The following is a 23,712-nucleotide window of genomic DNA, read 5'->3' on the forward strand; positions in this document are numbered from 1 at the left end:
ATATATATATATATATATATATATATATATATATATATATATATATATAGTGTAACAGTATATATATATATAAAGAATCATAATATTCTTCTCATCTAAGCATGAGGTGTGCCTGGTAGGGCCAGGCATATCCTAATGCCACATATCAGAATTTTTAAAAATACATTTTGTATGTAAATGAAAAAAGAAAAAATCCGGCCTCCTCCACCCCTTAATAGCCGGCCATCACTCTCCTTATTTCCCCAATCGTCGATGACAATAAAATAAATGTCATAGAAGAGGGGGAAAATAAAATTACAGTCACCGGTCTTAACCGGTAAATAGAATTTTGACATTTTAATGAAGTACATATATATATATAGTGTAAAACTATATATATAGTATCATAATATTCTCCTATTCTAGGCATGTGGTGCGCATGATATGATCAGGCACATCCTAATGCCAAACATAGACATTTTTATGTAAAGGTGCTTACCTTCTTACCTGGGCATGGGGTGTGTCTGGTACAGTCAGACACATCCTAATGCAACACATAGGAAATGTTATGAATACATTCTGTATGAAAAAAAAATAAAAAATACGGCCTCCTCCACCCCTTAATAGCCGGTCATCACTCACCTTATTTCCCCATTTCCGATGACAATAAAATGAAATGTCATAGAAAAGGGGGAAAAATAAAATTACAGTCACCGGTAGTCACAGGTAAATGTAATTTGTAATATTTTGAAATTATAATGAAGTATATATATAGTGTATGTAACACTATATATATAGTATCATAATTGTCAAAATCGGTTTGTGGACCCAATGGGCCGTACCGCCATAGTGGGATAGCAGATGGCCAAACAGGATACCAAGGCAAAGCCAATAGTTCAAATAATGGTACCTGTGGCAATACAGACCGTAGCGATGGCAGGCTCGGATGGGACCTTGGCAGCAGGCAGACACCAGGCGTGGTGAAATACAGCAGGCGTAGCATACGACACAATACGACTCCAACTCTCTACGGCACAGGAACAAGGTAGCAAGGGATACAGGGTACAGGTAGCAGGAACGGGAACACTGGGAACTGGAAAACACTAAGGGACCATTTGTAAAGACTAACACGGTTAACACAACAAAGCTCAGGCAATGAAGGAAGGGGCAGGTCCCTACTTATAGTCCAGGGTGATCATGGGAGCAATCAGTCAATCTAAAACATGTGTGTGCTCTGGCCCATTAAGGCCGGGAATGAGCTAGAGTGCGCACCCTAGTGGTCACTGCAGAACAGGATGGCCGCATGTGCTGGCATCTCTGGGGAGGAAGACGTCTGTAGGATTATAGGAGTCTGCGGTCTGTGACCGCGGACGTTACAATAATGTTCTTCTACTCTAGGCAAGAATATATATATAGTGTAACAGTATATATATAAAGAATCATAATATTCTTCTCATCTAAGCATGAGGTGTGCCTGGTAGGGCCAGGCATATCCTAATGCCACATATCAGAATTTTTAAAAATACATTTTGTATGTAAATGAAAAAAGAAAAAATCTGGCCTCCTCCACCCCTTAATAGCCGGCCATCACTCTCCTTATTTCCCCAATCGTCGATGACAATAAAATAAAATGTCATAGAAGAGGGGGAAAATAAAATTACAGTCACCGGTAGTAACCGGTAAATAGAATTTTGACATTTTAATGAAGTACATATATATAGTGTAAAACTATATATATAGTATCATAATATTCTCCTATTCTAGGCATGTGGTGCGCATGATATGATCAGGCACATCCTAATGCCAAACATAGACATTTTTTATGTAAAGCTGCTTACCTCCTTACCTGGGAATGTGGTGTGTCTGGTACGGTCAGACACATCCTAATGCAACACATAGGTAATGTTATGAATACATTCTGTATGAAAAAAAAAAAAATCCGGCCTCCTCCACCCCTTAATAGCCGGCCATCACTCACCTTATTTCCCCATTTCCGATGACAATAAAATGAAATGTCATAGAAAAGGGGGAAAAATAAAATTACAGTCACCGGTAGTCACCGGTAAGTGTAATTTGTAGTATTTCAAAATTCTTATGAAGTATATATATGGTGTAACACTATATATATAGTATCATAATATTCTTCTTTTCTAGGCATGTGGTGTGCATGATATGATCAGGCACATCCTAATGCCAAACATAGACATTAAGGTACTTACCTTCTTTATAACAGATTTAAGCAATCTGGAAGCTATTGGTGTCGTCATCATCATCCAGCTTGACCTGTTGAAGAATATGCTACCTTGATCCTCTGAACTTGATGGTCTTCTGCATTTGATGGTCTTTTTCATCTGGATGGTCTTCTGCATTTGATGGTCTTCTTCCGCTGGATGGTCTTCTTCCTCTTGAAGTTCTTCTTGGGGATTAGGAGGACAGCTTGCTCTGATGATGTTAAAGAGCTGGTGCACTGTCCAGGGTTTTCCAGTTAGCGTTGACAAATGAAAACCCTGTGAATATGGCCTGGTGGTTTGCTGATATGGCCATGTTGTTATCCTCTGCTGCCTCCATTCTGATGATATCAAATGGTCTGGAGCTGCGCCGGATGTTGTTTGACTAAAAGATAAGGAAGCAGAAGGATTTGGTGATTATTATTATGGTAACTTCTCATCACAGCCCTGAATAAAGCTCATGAAAACTAACTGTGTAATTCTAATGCAAAATGTTTACACTTAAAAGGGTTATCCACTTTGGACAATCCCTATTTGTTAAAAGGTTCTCTTACCAAATAGCTGATCACAAAGTGTCCTCCTGCTGGGACCTTTAGCGATCAGCTTAAATCTGTGGGGAAACCTGGCTGTATGTGTTCAATTTCCCTGCAGCGCTACCACAGGGGAAATGAAGCATTACACAATGTCTATTTATATCAATGGGTTGTCTGTGTAATATGGGACAGGTCCTCCAGAGATGCTCTTTGTCACTTCTCTACACATTGGCCAAAAGATGAGGATCATGAACAGATGATCTCCATCTATTAACTGAGAATTCCCTAATAAAATATATAGAAAATTGATTATCTAAACTGGACCACTCTTTTGATAAGGATATTGTAATTATCATGGTTATGTAGACCCAAATGCTCTCCTTCTTAAAGAAACCAGTATGATAATGTAAACAAATATAAATTAAGGACCATTCATTCTCATTCTCAAGTCCCAGTTCACACAGTGTTTTTTGGCGCTGGTTTAGACATAGAAACCGTGTCGGAATCAGGGTTAAATAAACGCCCCAAATCTAGCCCCATTGATTTGCATGGGAGACAGAGGGTTTGTTTTTTCTGGTTGGTTTTTGAAGGCTCCAGGGAAAAAAAGCAGCGTTCCCTCTTTTGGAGCTGTTTCCTTCTCTGAACCTCCATTGAAATCAATGGGAGGCAGAAGAAAAAATGCTTGTTTGAAGGTTTTTGATGCGCATTTTGACCAGCAAAGGTCTGTGGATTTTTCATTTAATTGATTTAAAAAGACGCCTAAAAAAAAAAGTGGAAAAAAAGGCTTCAACATGTGATCTTATACTTACTGGTACAGGCGTGTGTGGTGGTCGCATTCTAAGAGCTTGTACCGAGTCCCAGTCAATATGCTGGAAAAACCTATGGGCTCTGATGTTACCATTGACCCCTAGACGCTTGGCAGGATCTTCCCGGAGGAGCTGAAAATGAAACAACTATAATTGATCTGGCTCGTTCTCAATACAGAAATCTACAACCTTTTATATTCCATCAATGATCTTACAACTACGGATTATATCTCAATGAAGGGTGAGTGACTGTCTAATAATGAACGGACCGTTGTCAGGAAATAAGAGGAGCCAGCTATGAGGTGGTGGGGTGCACATAACTGCTGGGGGACCAGGGAGAATATTATAGCAGATGGTTATTCCAGGATTTCATGATTTGTTGTGGGAATATTTCTTCATTGTTAATAAACATCAAACAGGCTTTATGCCGTTATATCGACTTCTATTAACTCAAGAAAATTGTCTGAACATCTTCAGGCCCAGCATGGCTCTTCTGGGGCAGTGCTGTCAATCGAAGCTACAAAAGCTATTAACCCCTTCCCGACATTTGACATATCCATACATCACAGTCGGGTAGGAGAAGTATGGAACGGGCTCACGGAGTGAATCCGCTCCATACGATGCGGGTGTCGGCTGTATGTTAGTAACACGTTAAATGCCGCGGTCAATCGAGACTGCAGCATTTAAATCATTAGGAAGAGGGGGACGACCCCCTCTAGCAGCTCATCGCGCCCCCTGCAATGCAATCACGGGGTGGCGATGGTTGCTATGGCTGCCTGGGGGCCTAATGAAGGTCCCCCGATCTGCCATCTTTATGCCCCTACTAAGACCTGCCTCTGGCAGGGCTTAATAGAAGCCTGTCAGAAAGACGATATACTGCAATACATCAGTATTGCAGTATATAGTGCAAGTGATCCAACGATCGCTGGTTGAAGTCCCCTTGGGGAACTAATAGAAAAAGTAGAAATTTGTAAAACGCAGTTGTTTTTTCTTATGTAAAAATAAATAAATATTAAAAGTTAAAAAAAATAACTTTTCCCATTTTCCCTCTAAAGCATAGTAAAAAAAAAATAAACATAATTGGTATTGCTGCATCCGTAAAAGTCTGAACTATTACAAGATATCATTATTTAACCTGCACGATGTACGCCATAAAAGAAAAAAAATTCTAAACGCCAGAATCACAATTTTTTGGTCACCTCATCTCCCACAAAAAATGGAATAAAAAGTGATAAAAACGTTGCATGTACACCAAAATGGTATCATTAAAAACTTCAGCTTATCCTGCAAAATAACCCCTCATACCACTTAATCGACGCAAAAATAAAAAAGTTATGGATCTCAGAATTTGGCGACACAAAATAAATTTAATTTCTTACACTTAGTTTTTTACTTGTAAAAGTAGTAAAATATAGAAGAAACGATATATATTTGGTATCACCGTAATCGTATTGACCCGAAGAATAAAGTTAACATGTTGTTTTAATTGCACAGTGAATTCCGTAAAAACAAAGCTAAAAAAACAATTGAGGAATCGCTGTTTTTAAAATTTTCTACTCCACAAATACTCCCGTTTTCTAGTACATTATATGGCACAATAAATGGCAATACAAGAAACTACAACTCGTCCCGCAAAAATCAAGCCCTCATAGGACTATATCGACGGAAAAATTAAAAAGTTATGGCTTTTGGAAGGTGGGGGAGGAAAAAATTTAATTGAAAATCTGAAAAATGGCTGCGGCGGGAAGGGGTTAACAGCGTCGCGTGGCAGTACATTTGGACAGTTTTAGAGGCCTTTGGGTTTGGAGATAATTTTATAACATGGCTGAAGATCTTATATAAGAAGCCGTGTGCAAGACTCAAAATCAATAATAAATGATCATCCCAGTTCAACCTAGAAAGGTACACGTCAGGGACATCCTTCATCTCCTCTATTATTTTCAGTGGTTATGGAGCCTTTAGCGATATATATTCGTGAAGATAGTAAAATTGTTGGATTCAGGAGTGGGAAATACGAGGATGTTATATCTGTCTATGCGGATTATATATGACTATATCTGAGCTCTCCTCGCGTCTCTATACACATTATTAACTATAAACTTGCTGAATTTGCTACATTTTCTAATCTTTGATTAATTGGGAAAAATTAATGTTATTACCCTTAGACGACAATGCTGAGGATTTAGGGACCGTGATCCCAGTTAGTAACCAAATTAAATATTTGGGTATTTATATATGGAGGGACATAGGGGACTTTATGAAACTTAATTTGTGTCACCTTATTGTTGAACTTAGACAAAAAGTTAAATTCAGGACCAAACTGAACTTTTCGTTTATGGCGAAACTTCCTATGATTAAAATGTTTATTCTCCCAATGATTTTATACATGCTGAGAAACGCGCCTATCTGGATTGACATTTCATTTTTTAAAACTATAGATGGTATCTTGAATGATCTTCTCTGTGGTTATGGCAGGAAGATTAGAATTACACAGGTATATTTGCAGTATCCTCCGGATGATAGAGGTGTAAACCCTCCAGATTTTAGGATGTGTTATTTTGCTGCCAATTACTGTTCCTGATAAATGGTGACATCCGTCTTTTCCATAACACTTTGGTTGATATGAAAACTTACAGATATAAATATTTTTTTCAGTTACTGGACTATGGACGGCTCTCCGGATCTATATATTCTAAATCTACAGCTTGTCTGATGATGGAAAATGTGGGTATATTGCAAAAAAATGTTTCATGTTTTTTTCTTCATTAGTTATTTCTTCATTATAGAGTAATTTAGACCTTCAGCCCCTAAGTTTGCTAGGTTGTGCTAAGGCCATGAAAAAATTGGAGTAATATTAGTAAATGATCTCTGTATAGATGGTAAAATAAAATAACTAGTCATTTTGGCTCTGGAATTTGATGTTCCGAAGGATATGGCTTTCAAATATATTCAGATCAACTCTGCTTGTCGGGCCATTAAAAATAAAAATAAATTAAAAACCCGTAATATTCCTGTTTTAAAACTTGTTACTGATAGTATACACTCGACCTTGCTTTTGCAGGCGTGATTTATCTGCATTTTTGCAGGTAAATTGCAAACCCATTCTTTTCTATGGCCCCATGCACACTACCACGGTTTCTTAACCCTTTAGACGTTTCACAGGAATTAAACCAAAGTAGAGGTGAATTGTACAAATTAAATATTTTGTTGTTGCAGAAATTCATTTTTAATCCATTTTTTTTTTGTAACACAAAGTTTTACCAGATAAACGCAACTCAATATTTATTGCCCAGGTTCTGAAGTTTTAGGAAATATCCCACACGTGGCCCTAGAGTGCTACTGGACTGAAGCACAGGCCTCAGAAGTAAAGGAGTACCTATTGGATTTTGGGCCTCCTTTTTATTAGAATATATTTTAGGCACCATGTTGGGTTTGAAGGGCTCTTGCGGTGCAAAAACAGTGGAAATCCCCCAAAAGTGACCCCGTTTTGGAAACTACACACCTTAAGGAAATTATCTAGGGGTATAGTGAGCATTTTTACCCTACAGGTTTATTGCAGAAAATATTAGAAGTAGGCCGTGAAAATGGAAATCTACATTCTTTCAAAGAAAATGTAAGTTTAGCTAATTTTTTCTCATTTCCACAAGGACTAAAGGAGAAAAAGCACAGCAAAATTTGTAAATCAATTTCTCCCGAGTAAAACAGTACCCCATATGTGGTAATAAACGGATGTTTGGTCACACGGCAGGGCTTAGGAGGGAAAGAGCACCATTTGACTTTTGGAGCTCAAATTTAGCAGCAATGGTTTGCGGAGGCCATGTCACATTTGCAGAGCCCCTGAGGGGACAAAACAAGGAAAACACCCAAAAAGTGACTCCATTTAGGTAACTACACCCCTTGAGGAATTCATTTTGGGGTGTAGTGATCATTTTGACCCCACAGGTGTTTCATAGAATTTATTAGAATTGGCCAGTGAAAATAAAAACAATCCTTTTTCTTCAAAAAGACGTAGATTTAGCTCAAAATTTTTCATTTTCTCAACAAATAAAGGAAAAAAAGAACCCCAACATTTGTAAAGCAACTTCTCTGGAGTGCGGAAATACCTCATATGTGGTCATAAACTGCTGTTTGGGCACATGGCAAGGAATAGAAGAGAAGGAGCGGCATTTGGCTTTTAGAGTACAGATTTTGCTGGATTGGTTTCTTGAAACCATGTCACTTTTGCAAAGCTCCTAAGGTACCAGTACAGTGGAAACTACCCAAAAGGGACTCCAGTTGTGATACTACACCCCTTGAGGAATTAATCTAGGGGTGTAGTGAGCATTTTGACCCCACAGCTGTTTCATAGATTTTATTTGAATTGGGCAGTGAAAATAAAAATTAAATTTTTCTCCAATAAGACGTAGTTTTAGCTGAAAATGTTTCATATTCTCAACAAATAAGTTTTTCATTTTCTCAAGCAGAAAAAGAACCCCAACATTTGTTAAGTAATTTCTCCCGAGTACGGCAATAGCCCATATGTGGTTATAAACTCCTTTTTGGGCACACTGCAGGGCTCAGAAGGGAAGGAGTGCCATTTGGCTTTCGGAGTACAGATTTTGCTAGATTGGTTTCTGATCGCTATGTAGCATTTGCAAAACCCCTGTGGGACCAAAACAGTGGAAACTCCCCATAAGTGACCCCCATTTTGTAAACTACACCCCTCAAGGTATTGAGCATGTTAACCCTGCAGCTGTTTTTCAGAAATTAGTGTGCACTCGATATTGCAGAGTGAAAATGGGATTTTTCCATAGATATGCCAATATGTGGTGCCCAGCTTGTGCCACCATAACAAGACAGCTCCCCAATCATTATGCTGTGTTTTCCGGTTTTAGAATCACCCTACATGGGGCCCTAATCTTTTGCCTGGACATTTGACAGGGCTCAGGAGTGAGAGAATACCATGCAAACTTGAGGCCTAATTTGGCGATTTACACAGAATTGGTTCACAATTGCAGAGGCTCAGATGGGAAATAATAAAAGAAACCCCCAGAAGTGACCCCATTTTAGAAACTACACCCCTCAAGGCATTTATTAAGGGTGTAGTGAGCATTTTCACCCCACAGGTCTTTTCCACAAATAAATGCGCTGCGTATGGTGCAAAGTAAAAATAAAATTTTTTCCCCAGAATTGGCAATTGAGTGGCAATTATGTCGTGCCCAGCTTATGCCACTGTAGACACACACCCGAAAAATTGTTAAAAGGGTTCTCCCGGGTATTGCGTATATGTGGAAGTAAACTGCTGTTTGGGCACGCTGTAGGGCTCAGATGAGTGGGAGCGCCATTTGGCTTTTGAAGTGTAGATTTTGCTTGGTAGTAGTTTTGTTTGAGTATTGCTGGTGCTTCCATTTATAGTGTAGGGGATATGTAAGCTGGGCAGAGTACATCAGGGGCATAGTCAGGGGGTATAATAATGGGGTAAACAATAAAATAATCCATAGATGTGTGTTACGCTGTGAAGCAATCATTTCTGCACAGGCCCCCTTTTGGTCCACACTCCGCACCTTTGCAGTTTGGGGAAGTTTGCTGGGAAGTGTTGTCCTGGTATAATACGGGCACCCTCGCTTCTAGCAGTTGTTTGGGCCTCCCCTTCCTGGTTCCCTAATTTTAGGGCCCCCGATAAATCTCCTCTTGAAACAGTAGAAATGTTCACCTCTGATCTGCATAACTGCATATTTTTTATTTCCTGAACTATAGAAGCCTTAACTAATGTTATTTTTTCATAAACGTAGTGGTATGAGGGCTGTTTTTTTTGCGGGACGAGCTGTAGTTATTATTGGTACCATTTTGGGGTACATGCGACTTATTGATCACTTTTTATCCTATTTTTTGAGAGGCAAGGTGACCAAAAAACAGCAATTCTGGCACAGTTTTTTAGGGTTTTTTTTATACAGCGTTCACCATGCATTATAAATTACATGTTAACTTTATTCTGCGGGTCAATACGATTTCGGCGATACCTAATTTATAGCACTTTTTTATGTTTTACAACTTTTTGCACAATAAAATTACTTTTGTAAAAAGAATGTATTTTTTCTGTCGCCAAGTTGTGAGAACCATAACTTTTAAATTTTTTCGTCGACGGAGCTGTGTTTTTTGCAAGACGAGCTATACTTTTTATAGGCACAATTTTTGGATACATACGACTTTTTAATCACTTTTTATTTCAATTTTTGTAGGGCAAAGTGACCGAAAAACAGAAACTCTGGCATTATTTTTTACGTTTTTTTACGCCGTTCACCGCATGGAATAAATATTATAAAATTTTTATAGTTTAGGCAGTTACGGTCACGGCGATACCAAATATATATGGTTTATTTATTTTTTTCAATAATAAAGGACTTGATAAGGGAAAAAGGGCGATTGTGTTTTATTTTATTACTTAAAACGTTTATTATATTTTTGACAACTTTTTTTTTCACATTTTTTTCACACTTTACTTTAGTCCCACTAAGGGACTTGAAGGTCCAACTGTCAGATTTTTTTTTCTAATACTACGTAGTGCAATGTATTCGTTCTGTCATTCATTCACTGACAGCAAGCCGATTAGGCTTCGCCTACGAGCGGGGCATAATCGAATTCCGTAATGGCCAACAGGAGGACATTGTTAGGTTTCCTGGTGTCATAATAGCAGTTGGCAGTCGTGCGATTGGAGGGCACAGCTGGCGATCTGCTAGCAACCACAAAGATGCAGCGATCACATCCGATCGCTGTATCTGAGGGGTTAATGGCAGGTATCGGTGCTAGCTCCGGTTCCTGAAGTTACAAGTGGATGTCAGCTGTAACATACAGCTGATATCCACCGATAATGACGCCGGCTCATCTCCAGAGCAGGCGCCATTTTGCTGGTGGCTACGGAAGCCTTTCAGGCCCCGCCTCCGGGCAGGGGCTGGAATTTTCCATGCTAGGCACACCGGGAGACCAGTATTAGGCCTCCGATTGCCATTGCAGCCACCGACACCCCGGCGATTTCATTGCTGGGGTGTCGATGAGCTGCAAACACCTTAAATGTAGCGATCGCTTTTGACGGCTGCATGTAAGGGGTTAATGGCGGGGATCGAAGCTAACTTCGGTCCCCGCCGTTACAGCAGGATGTCAGCTGTAAGATACAGCTGACATCCGGGGATGACGGCACCGACTCTGAGCCGGTGCCAAGCATTTGGCGTAATTATACAACATTTTGCAGGAAGCACTGGCTTTCCATGTCGTATACTTACCATAAATGTCGGGAAGGGGTTAATATAATCTTCAATTGTAAATTATTTCCTGAATGTACATTATGTATTCTGGGTGTTTCAGATTTTATAATTTTACTGCTAAAAGACTCACTTGTCATAAAAAAAAACTGCTTAATGTGGCCATATCATTAAGGAATGACTATGTAATTTCTAAACTGGTATTCAAAAAGATGGATGTTGTATAGAGGGGTTTATTTATGTGGTTTTTGGAAAAGTTTGAACCTTGGAGCGACTCTTTCCCTAATAACAAGTAAACTATTGTTATAGCATGATTCTATTTTTTGTTGTTGTTTTTATGTGGCAGGGAGTGGGTTGTGCAGGGTTGGGAGAAAATTCTAAAGCTTTGTGGATATCTGGTGTAAATGATCTGTACAAGATAATGTAATGGTATTGGTATGTATTGCATAAGGAAAAATACAATAAATATTAATGAATATTTCTTAATGGGGTTTTTGCTTCTGCACTTATACTCGGTGAAGGACCTCTACTGCCATTGAGTAACCCACTGTTCTAGGTCAGCATAAAATATATCCCATAGAGTAAAATACTCACCCTTTTAATGATGTTCTTCGCTTCCATGCTGGAAGCATTGAATAGTCCTCGGTGGTATTTGGACTTGCTGGTAATCATGATGTTCAAGATGATGCCAAATGCATACCAGTCGACTCCAGCATTGTACTCCTCCTCAGCCAGCATCTCAGGGGCCATGAAGCCTGGTGTTCCAGCATATTCGGTGGCTGACCGGTCTCCACAGATGTTCTCGAGTGCCAGACCGAAGTCGGCAATCTTTATATGGCCCGTTGCAGCCACCAAGATGTTAGAGGGCTTGAGATCTCTATGTAGAAGAAAATAACAATTGGGGTCAAATCAGTGTTCATGCCACAACAAGTCATCTGTGTATAATAGTATTTATTCTTGGATCATTGCGCTGTTTACACTCTACTGTTTGTTAGCAGATATCAATTCAGGAAGAAACTGTTGCACGTAGCTTTCTGTCAGATAAGAATGGAATATACTTATAAGGCCTCATTCATATTGAGTTTATACCTTGCGTTTAGCGTGTATGTCGGGAAAGGTCCCAATACAGATGCTAAACATGTTCATAGGGCTTTATTAGCCCGATGGAGGCCAAAAGCGTGCCCTTTTAGCATACGTCGGCCTGGTATAACTCAGTATACCTTTTTTTAAAGGATGGAATAGCGTAGTAAACAACGCATGTCCATCTAGTCGGATCCCACTTGAAACCGTATACTGTGTGGTATACGTTGTTTTTTAAATGGTCAATGAGTGAAGGATGCCACATAGGTTCCCAGGCCAAAATAGAAACCAGGGACTCCGCCTTCCGTAATGGTAGAGGACACCTGGCTGCTGATGTGTAGGACTCTTTATTTCAATAGCATCTTCACTAGATATTTGTGGATGGAAGCTGTCCCCTGAATCACTATCTGCTCATGCACAGTTTTACCCGATGTATTATACAATGAAAATTGGCGAACACCCTGAGCAGGCCCGGGGAAGACTCTGGCTGCTTTAAAAGCCGTTGAAGACTCAGGATGCTTAAAAATTTCCTTAGGGCCACGGTGCGGGTGGAGGGTTCCCTGTATCGATCCCCGGGGGATCCCACACAGTTAACCTATGGAGGCCTCTGCTGCATAGAGAACCACCAGTGATTCTGTCCATATATGGACAGCTACGTCAGTGGAGCTTTTCGACTTATCCATTAAACGGAGGCAAGTGATGGATGCCTAACAGTGGCATCAGTCAAAAAACGTGATGTGAACATAGCCTAGCAGGTTGCTATCATTAATGATATAACTTACTATTATCCACCTGGGACTGGGCACAATCCTTTGGATTATCAGAAGCTGCAGTTTATAGTAAATAATCACTAGGGTCAGGAGGTGTAAAGTGTTGGTTTCACCACAAACAACCCCTTTCACATGGGAGCCGCCAGATCTGGTTCCCAACACTCCTGGCAATCAGCTGAGTTTGCCTAGATAGCCGTAGCTAGTTATTTGTATTACATGGCGGCCATTCAGCTCTCTGTTGTGGATCATAGAGGGGAACCCCAAGTGGTGGAGCACCCCAATTAATTCCATCTCCTCCTATAGACAACACCTTAAACATCACTAGGAGAGAATTCATAGGACACTGCATCATCATCAGGTCACTACTTACGAGACGGTTTCCCAGTAGGCTACTACCAAAGTAGACATACTGTAGACATTGACCTAGGAGCTAGAAACTTCATCAATTAGAGAAACTATAACTTAACACTTTTGACATTGCAAAGAAATATTGCAACTGTAGAAATTTTAGAAATTTTTCTCTGGAATTAGAAACCAGGCCTGAGTTTGAACTCATTACACCAAAAAAAGACAATAAGAATGTATTTACCGGTGGACAATGCCCTTAGAATGCAGGTGTTGAATTCCACACACGAGTTCTGCGGCGTAGAATCTGGCACAAAGGAAAGAGAAGACAATAGTATCTAGAGGAGGACAGAAAGCTCTCACAAATATATACTACATAACAGAGCAGACAGGCAGAATATCTGACCATGTTATCCTATTACTGTGGACAATCACACCTATCTTATTCTTTATACTACATGTGCTCCCAGACCTGTGTTATTATATCTGCGAGAAGCAAGGGGTTAAGTCATTATTTAATGGACACCTTCATCTGATCATTTACTAACATGTGCCCATTGCTATGTTTTACTTTACATGTTGCAGATCATATGGAGGGTAATAATTCTAATATTTTATAAAAGGCTTTTCATGAAGCGTTTCAGTAATAACATTTCTATGAATGGGACCTTATATGTGGGAAGGTGGGCTAACACTCTATCCTATGTACTGTCCTCTTATAAATGGACGCTATCATTGGATCTTGTATTCGGGCATAGGGGCTAACACTCTATCCTATGTACTGTCCTCTTATATATGGAAGCTATCAATGGACATTGTATTCGGGCAGAGGGGCTAACACTCTATCCTATGTACTGTCCCCTTATAAATGGAAGCTATCATTGGATCTTGTATTCGGGCAGAGGGGCTAACACTCTATCCTATGTACTGTCCTCTTATAAATGGACGCTATCATTGGATCTTGTATTCAGGCAGAGGGGCTAACACTCTATCCTATGTACTGTCCTCTTATAAATGGAAGCTATCATTGGATCTTGTATACGGGCAGAGGGGCTAACACTCTATCCTATGTACTGACCTCTTATAAATGGAAGCTATCATTGGATCTTGTATTCAGGCAGAGGGGCTAACACTCTATCCTATGTACTGTCCTCTTATAAATGGAAGCTATCATTGGATCTTGTATTCGGGCAGAGGGGCTAACACTCTATCCTATGTACTGTCCTCTTATAAATGGAAGCTATCATTGGATCTTGTATTCGAGCAGAGGGGCTAACACTCTATCCTATGTACTGTCCTCTTATAAATGGAAGCTATCATTGGACCTTGTATTCGGGCAGAGGGGCTAATACTCTAACCTATGTACTGTCCTCTTATAAATAGAAGCTATCATTGGATCTTGTATTCGGGCAGAGGGGCTAACACTCTATCCTATGTACTGGACCTCTTATAAATGGAAGCTATCATTGGATCTTGTATTCAGGCAGAGGGGCTAACACTCTATCCTATGTACTGTCCTCTTATAAATGGAAGCTATCATTGGATCTTGTATTCGGGCAGGGTGGCTAACACTCTATCCTATGTACTGTCCTCTTATAAATGGAAGCTATCATTGGATCTTGTATTCAGGCAGAGGGGCTAACACTCTATCCTATGTACTGTCCTCTTATAAATAGGAGCTATCATTGGACCTTGTATTGGGGCAGGGTGGCTAACACTCTATCCTATGTACTGTCCTCTTATAAATGGAAGCTATCATTGGATCTTGTATTCAGGCAGAGGGGCTAACACTCTATCCTATGTACTGTCCTCTTATAAATGGAAGCTATCATTGGATCTTGTATTCGGGCAGAGGGGCTAACACTCTATCCTTTGTACTGTCCTCTTATAAATGGAAACTATCATTGGACCTTGTATTCGGGCAGGGGGGCTAACACTCTATCCTATGTACTGTCCTCTTATAAATGGAAGCTATCATTGGATCTTGTATTCGGGGAAGGGGGGGCTAACACTCTATCTTATGTATTGTCCTCTTATAAATGGACGCTATCATTGGATCTTGTATACGGGCAGAGGGGCTAACACTCTATCCTATGTACTGACCTCTTATAAATGGAAGCTATCATTGGATCTTGTATTCAGGCAGAGGGGCTAACACTCTATCCTATGTACTGTCCTCTTATAAATGGAAGCTATCATTGGATCTTGTATTCGAGCAGAGGGGCTAACACTCTATCCTATGTACTGTCCTCTTATAAATGGAAGCTATCATTGAACCTTGTATTCGGGCAGAGGGGCTAATACTCTATCCTATGTACTGTCCTCTTATAAATGGAAGCTATCATTGGATCTTGTATTCGGGCAGAGGGGCTAACACTCTATCCTATGTACTGTCCTCTTATAAATGGACGCTATCATTGGATCTTGTATACGGGCAGAGTGGCTAACACTCTATCCTATGTACTGTCCTCTTATAAATGGAAGCTATCATTGGATCTTGTATTCAGGCAGAGGGGCTAACACTCTATCCTATGTACTGTCCTCTTATAAATGGAAGCTATCATTGGATCTTGTATTCGGGGAAGGGGGGGCTAACACTCTATCCTATGTACTGTCCTCTTATAAATGGAAGCTATCATTGGATCTTGTATTCAGGCAGAGGGGCTAACACTCTATCCTATGTACTGTCCTCTTATAAATAGGAGCTATCATTGGACCTTGTATTGGGGCAGGGGGGCTAACACTCTATCCTATGTACTGTCCTCTTATAAATGGAAGCTATCATTGGATCTTGTATTCAGGCAGAGGGGCTAACACTCTATCCTATGTACTGTCCTCTTATAAATGGAAGCTATCATTGGATCTTGTATTCAGGCAGAGGGGCTAACACTCTATCCTATGTACTGTCCTCTTATAAATGGAAGCTATCATTGGATCTTGTATTCGGGCAGAGGGGCTAACACTCTATCCTTTGTACTGTCCTCTTATAAATGGAAACTATCATTGGACATTGTATTCGGGCAGGGGGGCTAACACTCTATCCTATGTACTGTCCTCTTATAAATGGAAGTTATCATTGGATCTTGTATTCGGGGAAGGGGGGGCTAACACTCTATCTTATGTATTGTCCTCTTATAAATGGAAGCTATCATTGGATCTTGTATTCGGGCAGGGGGGCTAACACTCTATCTTATGTACTGTCCTCTTATAAATGGAAGCTATCATTGGATCTTGTATTCAGGCAGAGGGGCTAACACTATATCCTATGTACTGTCCTCTTATAAATGGAAGCTATCATTGGATCTTGTATTCAGGCAGAGGGGCTAACACTATATCCTATGTACTGTCCTCTTATAAATGGAAGCTATCATTGGATCTTGAATTTGGGCAGAGGGGCTAACACTCTATCCTATGTACTGTCCTCTTATAAATGGAAGCTATCATTGGATCTTATATTCGGGCAGGGGGGCTAACACTCTATCCTATGTACTGTCCTCTTAGAAATGGAAGCTATCATTGAATCTTGTATTCGGGCAGGGGGGCTAACACTCTATCCTATGTACTGTCCTCTTATAAATGGAAGCTATCATTGGATCTTGTATTCGGGGAGGGGGGCTAACACACTATTCTATGTACTGTCCTCTTATAAATGGAAGCTATCATTGAATCTTGTATTCGGGCAGGGTGGCTAACACTCTATCCTATGTACTGTCCTCTTATAAATGTAAGCTATCATTGGATCTTGTATTCGGGCAGAGGGGCTAACACTCTATCCTATGTACTGTCCTCTTATAAATGGAAGCTATTATTGGACCTTGTATTCGGGCAGAGGGGCTAACACTCTATCCTATGTACTGTCCCCTTGATGTATAAACATTAGAGGTTTTTCTTATTAGCCTACGACTACGTTACCGTGCACTGGGGATGTCAAGTCGCCCCTTCCGCTGCAGGAATTGATGGAAATCTCCGCAGTTGACGTACTCCATTCCAAGAAGCACAAGCCCCTAATACACAGAACAGAGACAGAAGAATGATAATGTAGATGATAAAGTTACCAAATGATTGGAGCTTCTACACTCCTACTATACAGAACCCATCATCAGTTATCTCCTCATCACCATAGACATAGACTACATGAAGACGGGAGGATAGGACAGGTATATTCTGTATGATGGATCAGTAACCCCTTACTGGTGATAATATAGATACAGCTGGACACCGGACGCAGGAGAAGTGTGACTTATTATGTGCTCTCTATGTGTAGAATATTCTCTCTATACTAGTGCAATGTATATACTGGGATACATGACATCACACATTGCTTTCCATGTCCCAACATTATAAGATGTAAATAACAGTGACATCCATAGAGTGACAGCTCCCCCTATTGGTAGCTGCGCTGCATGTAGACAGAATTATATCCTGTATTATGTCAGGAGAACAGAGTTCCCCTATAAAGATATATTAATAAATTGTCCAGCCTGGAATTATGGAGCTGAACACAGATTATTTTTCAGCCCATAATAAAAGCATCATCCAGTAGTAAGAGTAGAAGGTATTCTGTCCTCCTTATGTGTCAGAGGGGCTGACGTTGACAGGCAGCTAAACTCTTTCCCAGCAATTCATTGACTCAGGAGCGATGTCCAAACTTGAACTTTTATTGCAAGGATAGTGTGAAAGTAAGAAACAGAGAGATAATGCGCTTACTGTAGTACAGCAGCAGGTAACAACACACTACTATACAAAGCTTTGTAATCATGTGCATTATATACAAGAACATGAGCACAGAGATGATGAGTGGAGATAGACAGACACATAGGAAAATGCTGTCCTATGTGTAACAGGCATGGCCTCTCACTGGTGTCTATAATAGCCGGAGACATGCAAAACACCATCATGTGCATCAACATAGAAACCTACAACGCTAGATGGTCATTTGTACAGACCAGCCATGCTACCGTAGGCTCGGATGAAGACGATGTCTTTACATACTGCTTGTGTAACAGTACAATCTGAAAATGGCTGCTACAGAGCGGACTTGGTGATGTCAGCAAGTTCATAGGTGATAGATACGGTGGCTCTCATGGGACATACAATGGATTGTAGGCTAGCTTACTTAAACTACTGCAGAAAACAGCCACTAGAGGGAGCTATCACAACATTAACACAGAATACAGTAACTATATAGATGAAAGACTGCCTATGGTATGACAGAAGGAATAATAAATGTACCTTGGTCTGGAAAGCAAATTCTCCATGGAGAAGGAAGGGGCTGCCAGATGCAAGTTGTAACACCCGCCGCTCCACCGTCGCGCGCTCCTCTCCTTCGGCAAGCAGGTCTCTCTTGGCGATGACTTTGACAGCAAATTGGTGGCGAGTGTAGATGTCTTCCGCCAGCACCACCTAGAAAAACATTATTAATGAGGGATCTGCATGAAATGTGTTGGGGACAAGAAATAATCCATAAGTAACAGTAATGTTACTACACATTTACATGTAACTGTTAGTCTACCCTCCACGGCTCCAATCCATGTTACAGACTCAAACTGGGGATTTGTATTTTTAAGGTGGTATTCCCAATATGGAAACGTCTTCTTATCCTGTAATACACATCCAGCAACAACAGGCTCAGCAGATTCTGTTCTTATATTTGCCTATTTTGCATAGAAATCATGACTGGCCTAAGTAGAGTCATGCCATGTTTTCCTAATGAACCTGTTCCCCTTTTTTCCTGCCCATCTCCCAATAACGACACGTGACAACCGAGGTTGGATATGAAATTGGCCACAGCAGCCGTTTATTTATTTACATTATTTAAATGCAATTTAATCCGAAACATTCGGCTAACTCCACTTCCAATTCACATGACCCAACATGGGTCAGAATCAGAATTAACCATAAACATATTTTAATACTTTAACAGAGCAGGGGAAGTCCTTGAAGCCATTTTAAAACCGAATCTTTTTCCTTTTTAAATTAGCCATCTGCAAACCACCACCAAACTCTTTACCTCCAGCCGTAAACCAGTTCGGAAGCACCGCTCACCTCTGCAGATGGCTCCAACCACCAGAAGACCACTTCAAAGGGATAACACCCGATGAAGTCTTCAAATGATATACTTTCCACCAGAAGACCACTTCAAAGGGGTAACACCCTATGAAGTCTTCAAATGAACCGTTTTGGGGGACGCATACCCCCGATGCGACCCCCCCACCATTTTGTACTGACCAACCTCAAGGACTCCCCCCGCCAGCTGCCATGACATCCGAACCTGCTCAAAAGAAAATGAGAAACACAAGTTATGAAATTATACAGCATAAATCAATAACAAAACATAACACCCCGATCCCCAGGCCAACCCCTACTTAAGGGCGGGAGGGTGGGAGCTCAGCTAACTACCTGTTGTTCCTCCCGCTGCTTCCGGCTCAATGCCGAAACAGCGGGAAGAACAGACAACTCCCCCCCGTCCCCTCCCCTCTCCCAACTACCTCATCCCCTATTGGTTCTCTTCCCTCCTATGGCAGTCATGGAGGCTTCCCCTTAAGCCCTCCGTGCTGCCGTCCAGCCTCTTCTTTAGTTGGCAATGATTATTGTGACTTAATAGATTTTCTAGGACTTGCCAGGTCCTCATAGATAAATTCACCGTAAGGCCGGGATCACACAGTTTTTAGATCCTTTTTTTTAGCTCAGCCCAGAAGTGGACACAAAAGAAATAAGATGCATCAGTATTGTCTTTATACCTTTTGGATTCACTCCTGGCTTTGGCTCAAAACACTGAGCCAAAAACTGCATCAACATTGTCTGTGTGATCCTGGACTAATGTTAAAATTTGTTTGTAGATAATGAAGGGATTTTATAACATATATTTATTGTAAAACACCTTCTTTTCTCCTGTCATATATTTTGGCTTGTGACTGAGGTCGTTACAACAAAAATATTCTGTATTTCAGTGCAGGGACTGACAGAATGATCCAAATGTTTGTAGTAAGTTCCCATTTAAGTTAACTAGCAACTAGCAAATGATTGTCATAAGGATGGGCAAAGATGGCAGAATGCGCCAGGGCAGGAAAAGCAAGGGCTCTCACTTGGTTGTGGCCTGTGGATAGGCAATAAAGGTTGCAAGTAGGAAAACCCCTTTAACCCCTTAAGAACACAGCCTGTTTTGGCCTTATAGTCACAGCCCATTTTCAAATCTGACATGTGTCAGTTTAGGTGGTAAAAACTTTGAGGGAGAGCATGTGACCGGATGTAGCCTCCATGGCCGCAAGTCGTCAGGTTTACTTACCTCCTGACGCCCGCAGCCATGGATCTGTGAGCGCAGGTCCCCATCTCCTTCCTAGGAGACGCCAGCGCTCACTTCCGCTCCGGTCTGCTGTGTCCAGTAGGGTGCGCGCGCACGCTCGTGCCCGCTCTTAAAGGGCCAGCGCGCACATGTAAACAATCACTATCATCAACTCACATGATTTCCTGGACTATAAGTGGGCCACCGCCCTTCTGATCCTTGCCTGAGCGTTGTTTATCATATCCTAGTTTGTCTAAGCAAATGGTCTACTAGTGTTTTCCAGTTCCAGTGTTCCCTCTTCCTGTATCCCGTATCCTGTTCTAGTGCCGTGCTGTGCTGTAGTCATGCTGTGCTGTATCCGCGCCTGTCCTGCTGCTCCACACCTGACATCTACCCGCTGCCTAGTCCCAGCCGAGCCTGCCTTGCTACTGTCTGAGCTGCCACAGATACCTTATACGAACTGTGACCTGCACCCTGTTGGCCAGCTGCCATATCGCCAAGGCGGTATGGCCCAGTAGTTCCACGAACCCAATGTGACACCGGATGTGACGGTCGACAGGCTCCTCCTCTGCAATGCCCTGGCTCCTCCTCTGCTCCCCCGCTGCACTACATTGATGCTTGGTATCTAGCACTAAACCCAAGCCTCTTCCTGTGTGATGTGGCCGGTACGCTGCCTTTGACAGGCTCTGACAGCGTCGGCGCTCAAGCTTTGGTTCCCGGTCCTCCTGCTTGATGTCTGGGGCAGTTGTTATGGTCGGCTGTAATAATTAAATGCACCCTGGTGCCTGGTTCTGGATCTCTTGCCGCTAATGAGTTCTGGCTCCCCTGTCTGTCCTGTCTCTACTGCCGCTTTGGATTCAGCATTACTGCATTATTGCCTTGATCACCTGCTATCTGGCAAGTGTTAGCACGCCGCACTAAAGCCTTGTACAAGTCCAAGAACAGGTCCAGGAATTCAGGACCGGGAGGGGGTTAGAATGTTCCTGTTAGTAACCACTGTATTGTCTATCAAATATTATACATGTTGTACCTGTCTTGAGAACGGTTTGAGGGCTATTATTTGCAGTTTTTGAATTAATATCACATAAAAGGATTTCTGCTTGAGAAAGCAGTATAGAAATCGTTGAGTCAAGTGGTTAAAAATGACTGATACTGCTGATTATCTTTCTCCAAGAGGGACTGTGTTCAGTTATTTTTTCATTACGTATTATGCATTGGCGAGTGTTCTAGTCTTTCTCCTGGCTAGATTATACACCGGGTATTTGATATGTCTCCAAAAGAAACAGGACAAGGATGGCGCTCCAGCGAGCAAAATATAGGGGGCGATCTGGGGGTAAAGCTGCATCCTCTAGGATGGACAAGTTCCTATCTTCTCCCGCTCCTGTGACCTCTAGAGGGAAACAAGGCAATTTGGAAAAGCATTTTAGCCCAACAGGAGAGGAGTCAGGGAGTGTGCATGGAGAGGACGATGCTTGTCTGAGACTCCAACTATGAAGGCAATATTGCAGACTCTCAAAAATCTAGAGGGATCCATGGTGGATTTAACCCCTTCCCGACATCTGTCGTATATATACGGCACACATCACATCGGGTGGGGGAGTATGGAGCGGGCTCACGGGCTGAGCCCGCTCGTAGGACAGGTGTGTTACAGCCGACACTTCTGGGTAACCAGTACAATCCCACTCGAGCATGATCCCACTAGCTTAACCTGTTAAATGCTAAGGTCAATATCGACCGTGTCATTTAAATCACTGAAAACAGGGGGGGTGACCCACTGTAACGTTCCAATGGCCCCCCCGGCAGAGAGATTGTGGGTGCCATTGGTTTGCATGGCAGCCTGGGGGCCTGATGAAGGCCCCCAAGTCTGCCATCTTTGTACTACTATGAAGTATTGCAGTATATCGTGCAAGCGATCCAACAATTGGTAGTTCAAGTTCCCTATGGGGGACAAGTAAAAAAACAGTAAAATAAAAATTTTTAATAAATAAAAAAATTCAACTAATTAAAAGTAAAAAAAAAACCTTTTCCCATTTCCCTCAAGCACAATGTAAAAAAAATAAAAATGAACATAACTGGTATCGACTGTAAATGTTTGAACTATTACAATATGTCATTATTTAGGCCACAAGGCGAACGCCGCAAAACATTAAAACCTCCTAAAAACTTCCTTTATCCCCATATGGGGCAATGAATTACTTAACCAGTTTGTAAAAGTAGAGGACAGTAGATTTTGGGTGAAGTGGGGTATTACGCAATTATCACTTTTTTTGTCAACGGGGTAATAAGAACCCCGGACACCTTACAAAGGGAGTTCGGTATTTTATCCGTATCCCTGTATTTGCACTATTTTCAAATAGTTCACGAGTGGGAAGTGACACGTGATAAAGAATGTTTTGAGATTGGTTCAGAGGAATTATTTATAAACCTGTATAATAGGGGAAAAGAAAAGGGGTCACTTCTTTGGTGTATCATGAGCTAAGTAGGTTTATGAATTGAGATAGCCCAGTAGGGGCAAATTTAAATGGAAAATGGGGAAAAGATTTGGAGAAGGATTATGTAGTCACATGGAGGGTGGCATTCAAAGGAGTTAATAGTGTGTCACTAAATTATTCACATAAATTCTCCCAGGTTTACACCGTTTGTACTTCACTCCTAAACGTCTGTATAGCATGGGTTGTAGAGAGAATGATACCTGTCCTAGGTGTAATATAGATCAGGCTGATCTCATACATTTGATGTGGTGATGCCCAAAACTGCATGGATACTGCTTCTTTGTAATTGAAACCATTGAATCTATCTTAGGCATGGTTTTGGAGAACTCCGAAGGCTTAATGGTTTTGGGAGACCCCTCACAAGTACCAGGGCTGAAGCAGAGCAATGACTGATCTTATTATTCAGTTGTTTGTTTTTGGCAAGATTACAGATTTTGAGGAAATGGATTGTAAAGAATCCTCCGGTAGTGACTGAATGGCTAAAGGCAGTATTTAGAGTGCTGCTCTATGAAAGATCGCACTATCTCACAAAAGGGAGGTCTAAATATTTTTATAATAGATGGAGAAGTTGGATTGACCGACTGTATATAAGGGACAAAGTTATTGCACTAAGGCCTCATGTTTGATTTTTTTTTTCTCTCTACTCATCTGCCTTGGCATCAGGAAAGGGATGGGTGTGTGGGGAGGGGGGTTGGGTATTGTATTTTCTTTTGTTTCTTGTTTATGATTGAATTATCCCAATAAAAAATAACCTGCAGAATGGAATAATCAAATCAAAAATATTATTTAAAAAAAAATACATTTGGAATGCTTTTATTTATCCACGCCGTACTGAGATTGTTTTCCCGTGACACATTGTACTCTGTTAGTGGTAAAATTTGGTCTATACATTCAGTGTTTATTTGTGAAAAACACCGAAATTTGGATAAAATCTGCAAAAATTAGTATTTTTCTACATTTAT

General features: G+C 41.1%; 1 protein-coding gene across 1 annotated transcript; it reads right to left on the minus strand.

Moving 5' to 3' along the window:
• Positions 1-1,563: 1,563 nt before the first annotated feature.
• LOC142748196 (protein kinase C delta type-like) lies at positions 1,564-17,974 on the minus strand. Its single transcript, XM_075855318.1, has 6 exons — positions 17,923-17,974; positions 16,889-16,980; positions 13,221-13,283; positions 11,376-11,658; positions 3,550-3,678; positions 1,564-2,592 (listed from the first exon to the last, which is right to left on the minus strand). The coding sequence occupies exons 2-6, from the start codon at positions 16,960-16,962 to the stop codon at positions 2,431-2,433; spliced, it is 711 nt and encodes a 236-aa protein (XP_075711433.1). The 5' UTR covers positions 16,963-16,980; positions 17,923-17,974; the 3' UTR covers positions 1,564-2,430.
• Positions 17,975-23,712: the final 5,738 nt, after the last annotated feature.

Source organism: Rhinoderma darwinii, chromosome 3 (assembly GCF_050947455.1).
Source record: "Rhinoderma darwinii isolate aRhiDar2 chromosome 3, aRhiDar2.hap1, whole genome shotgun sequence".
Lineage (NCBI taxonomy): Eukaryota > Metazoa > Chordata > Amphibia > Anura > Rhinodermatidae > Rhinoderma > Rhinoderma darwinii.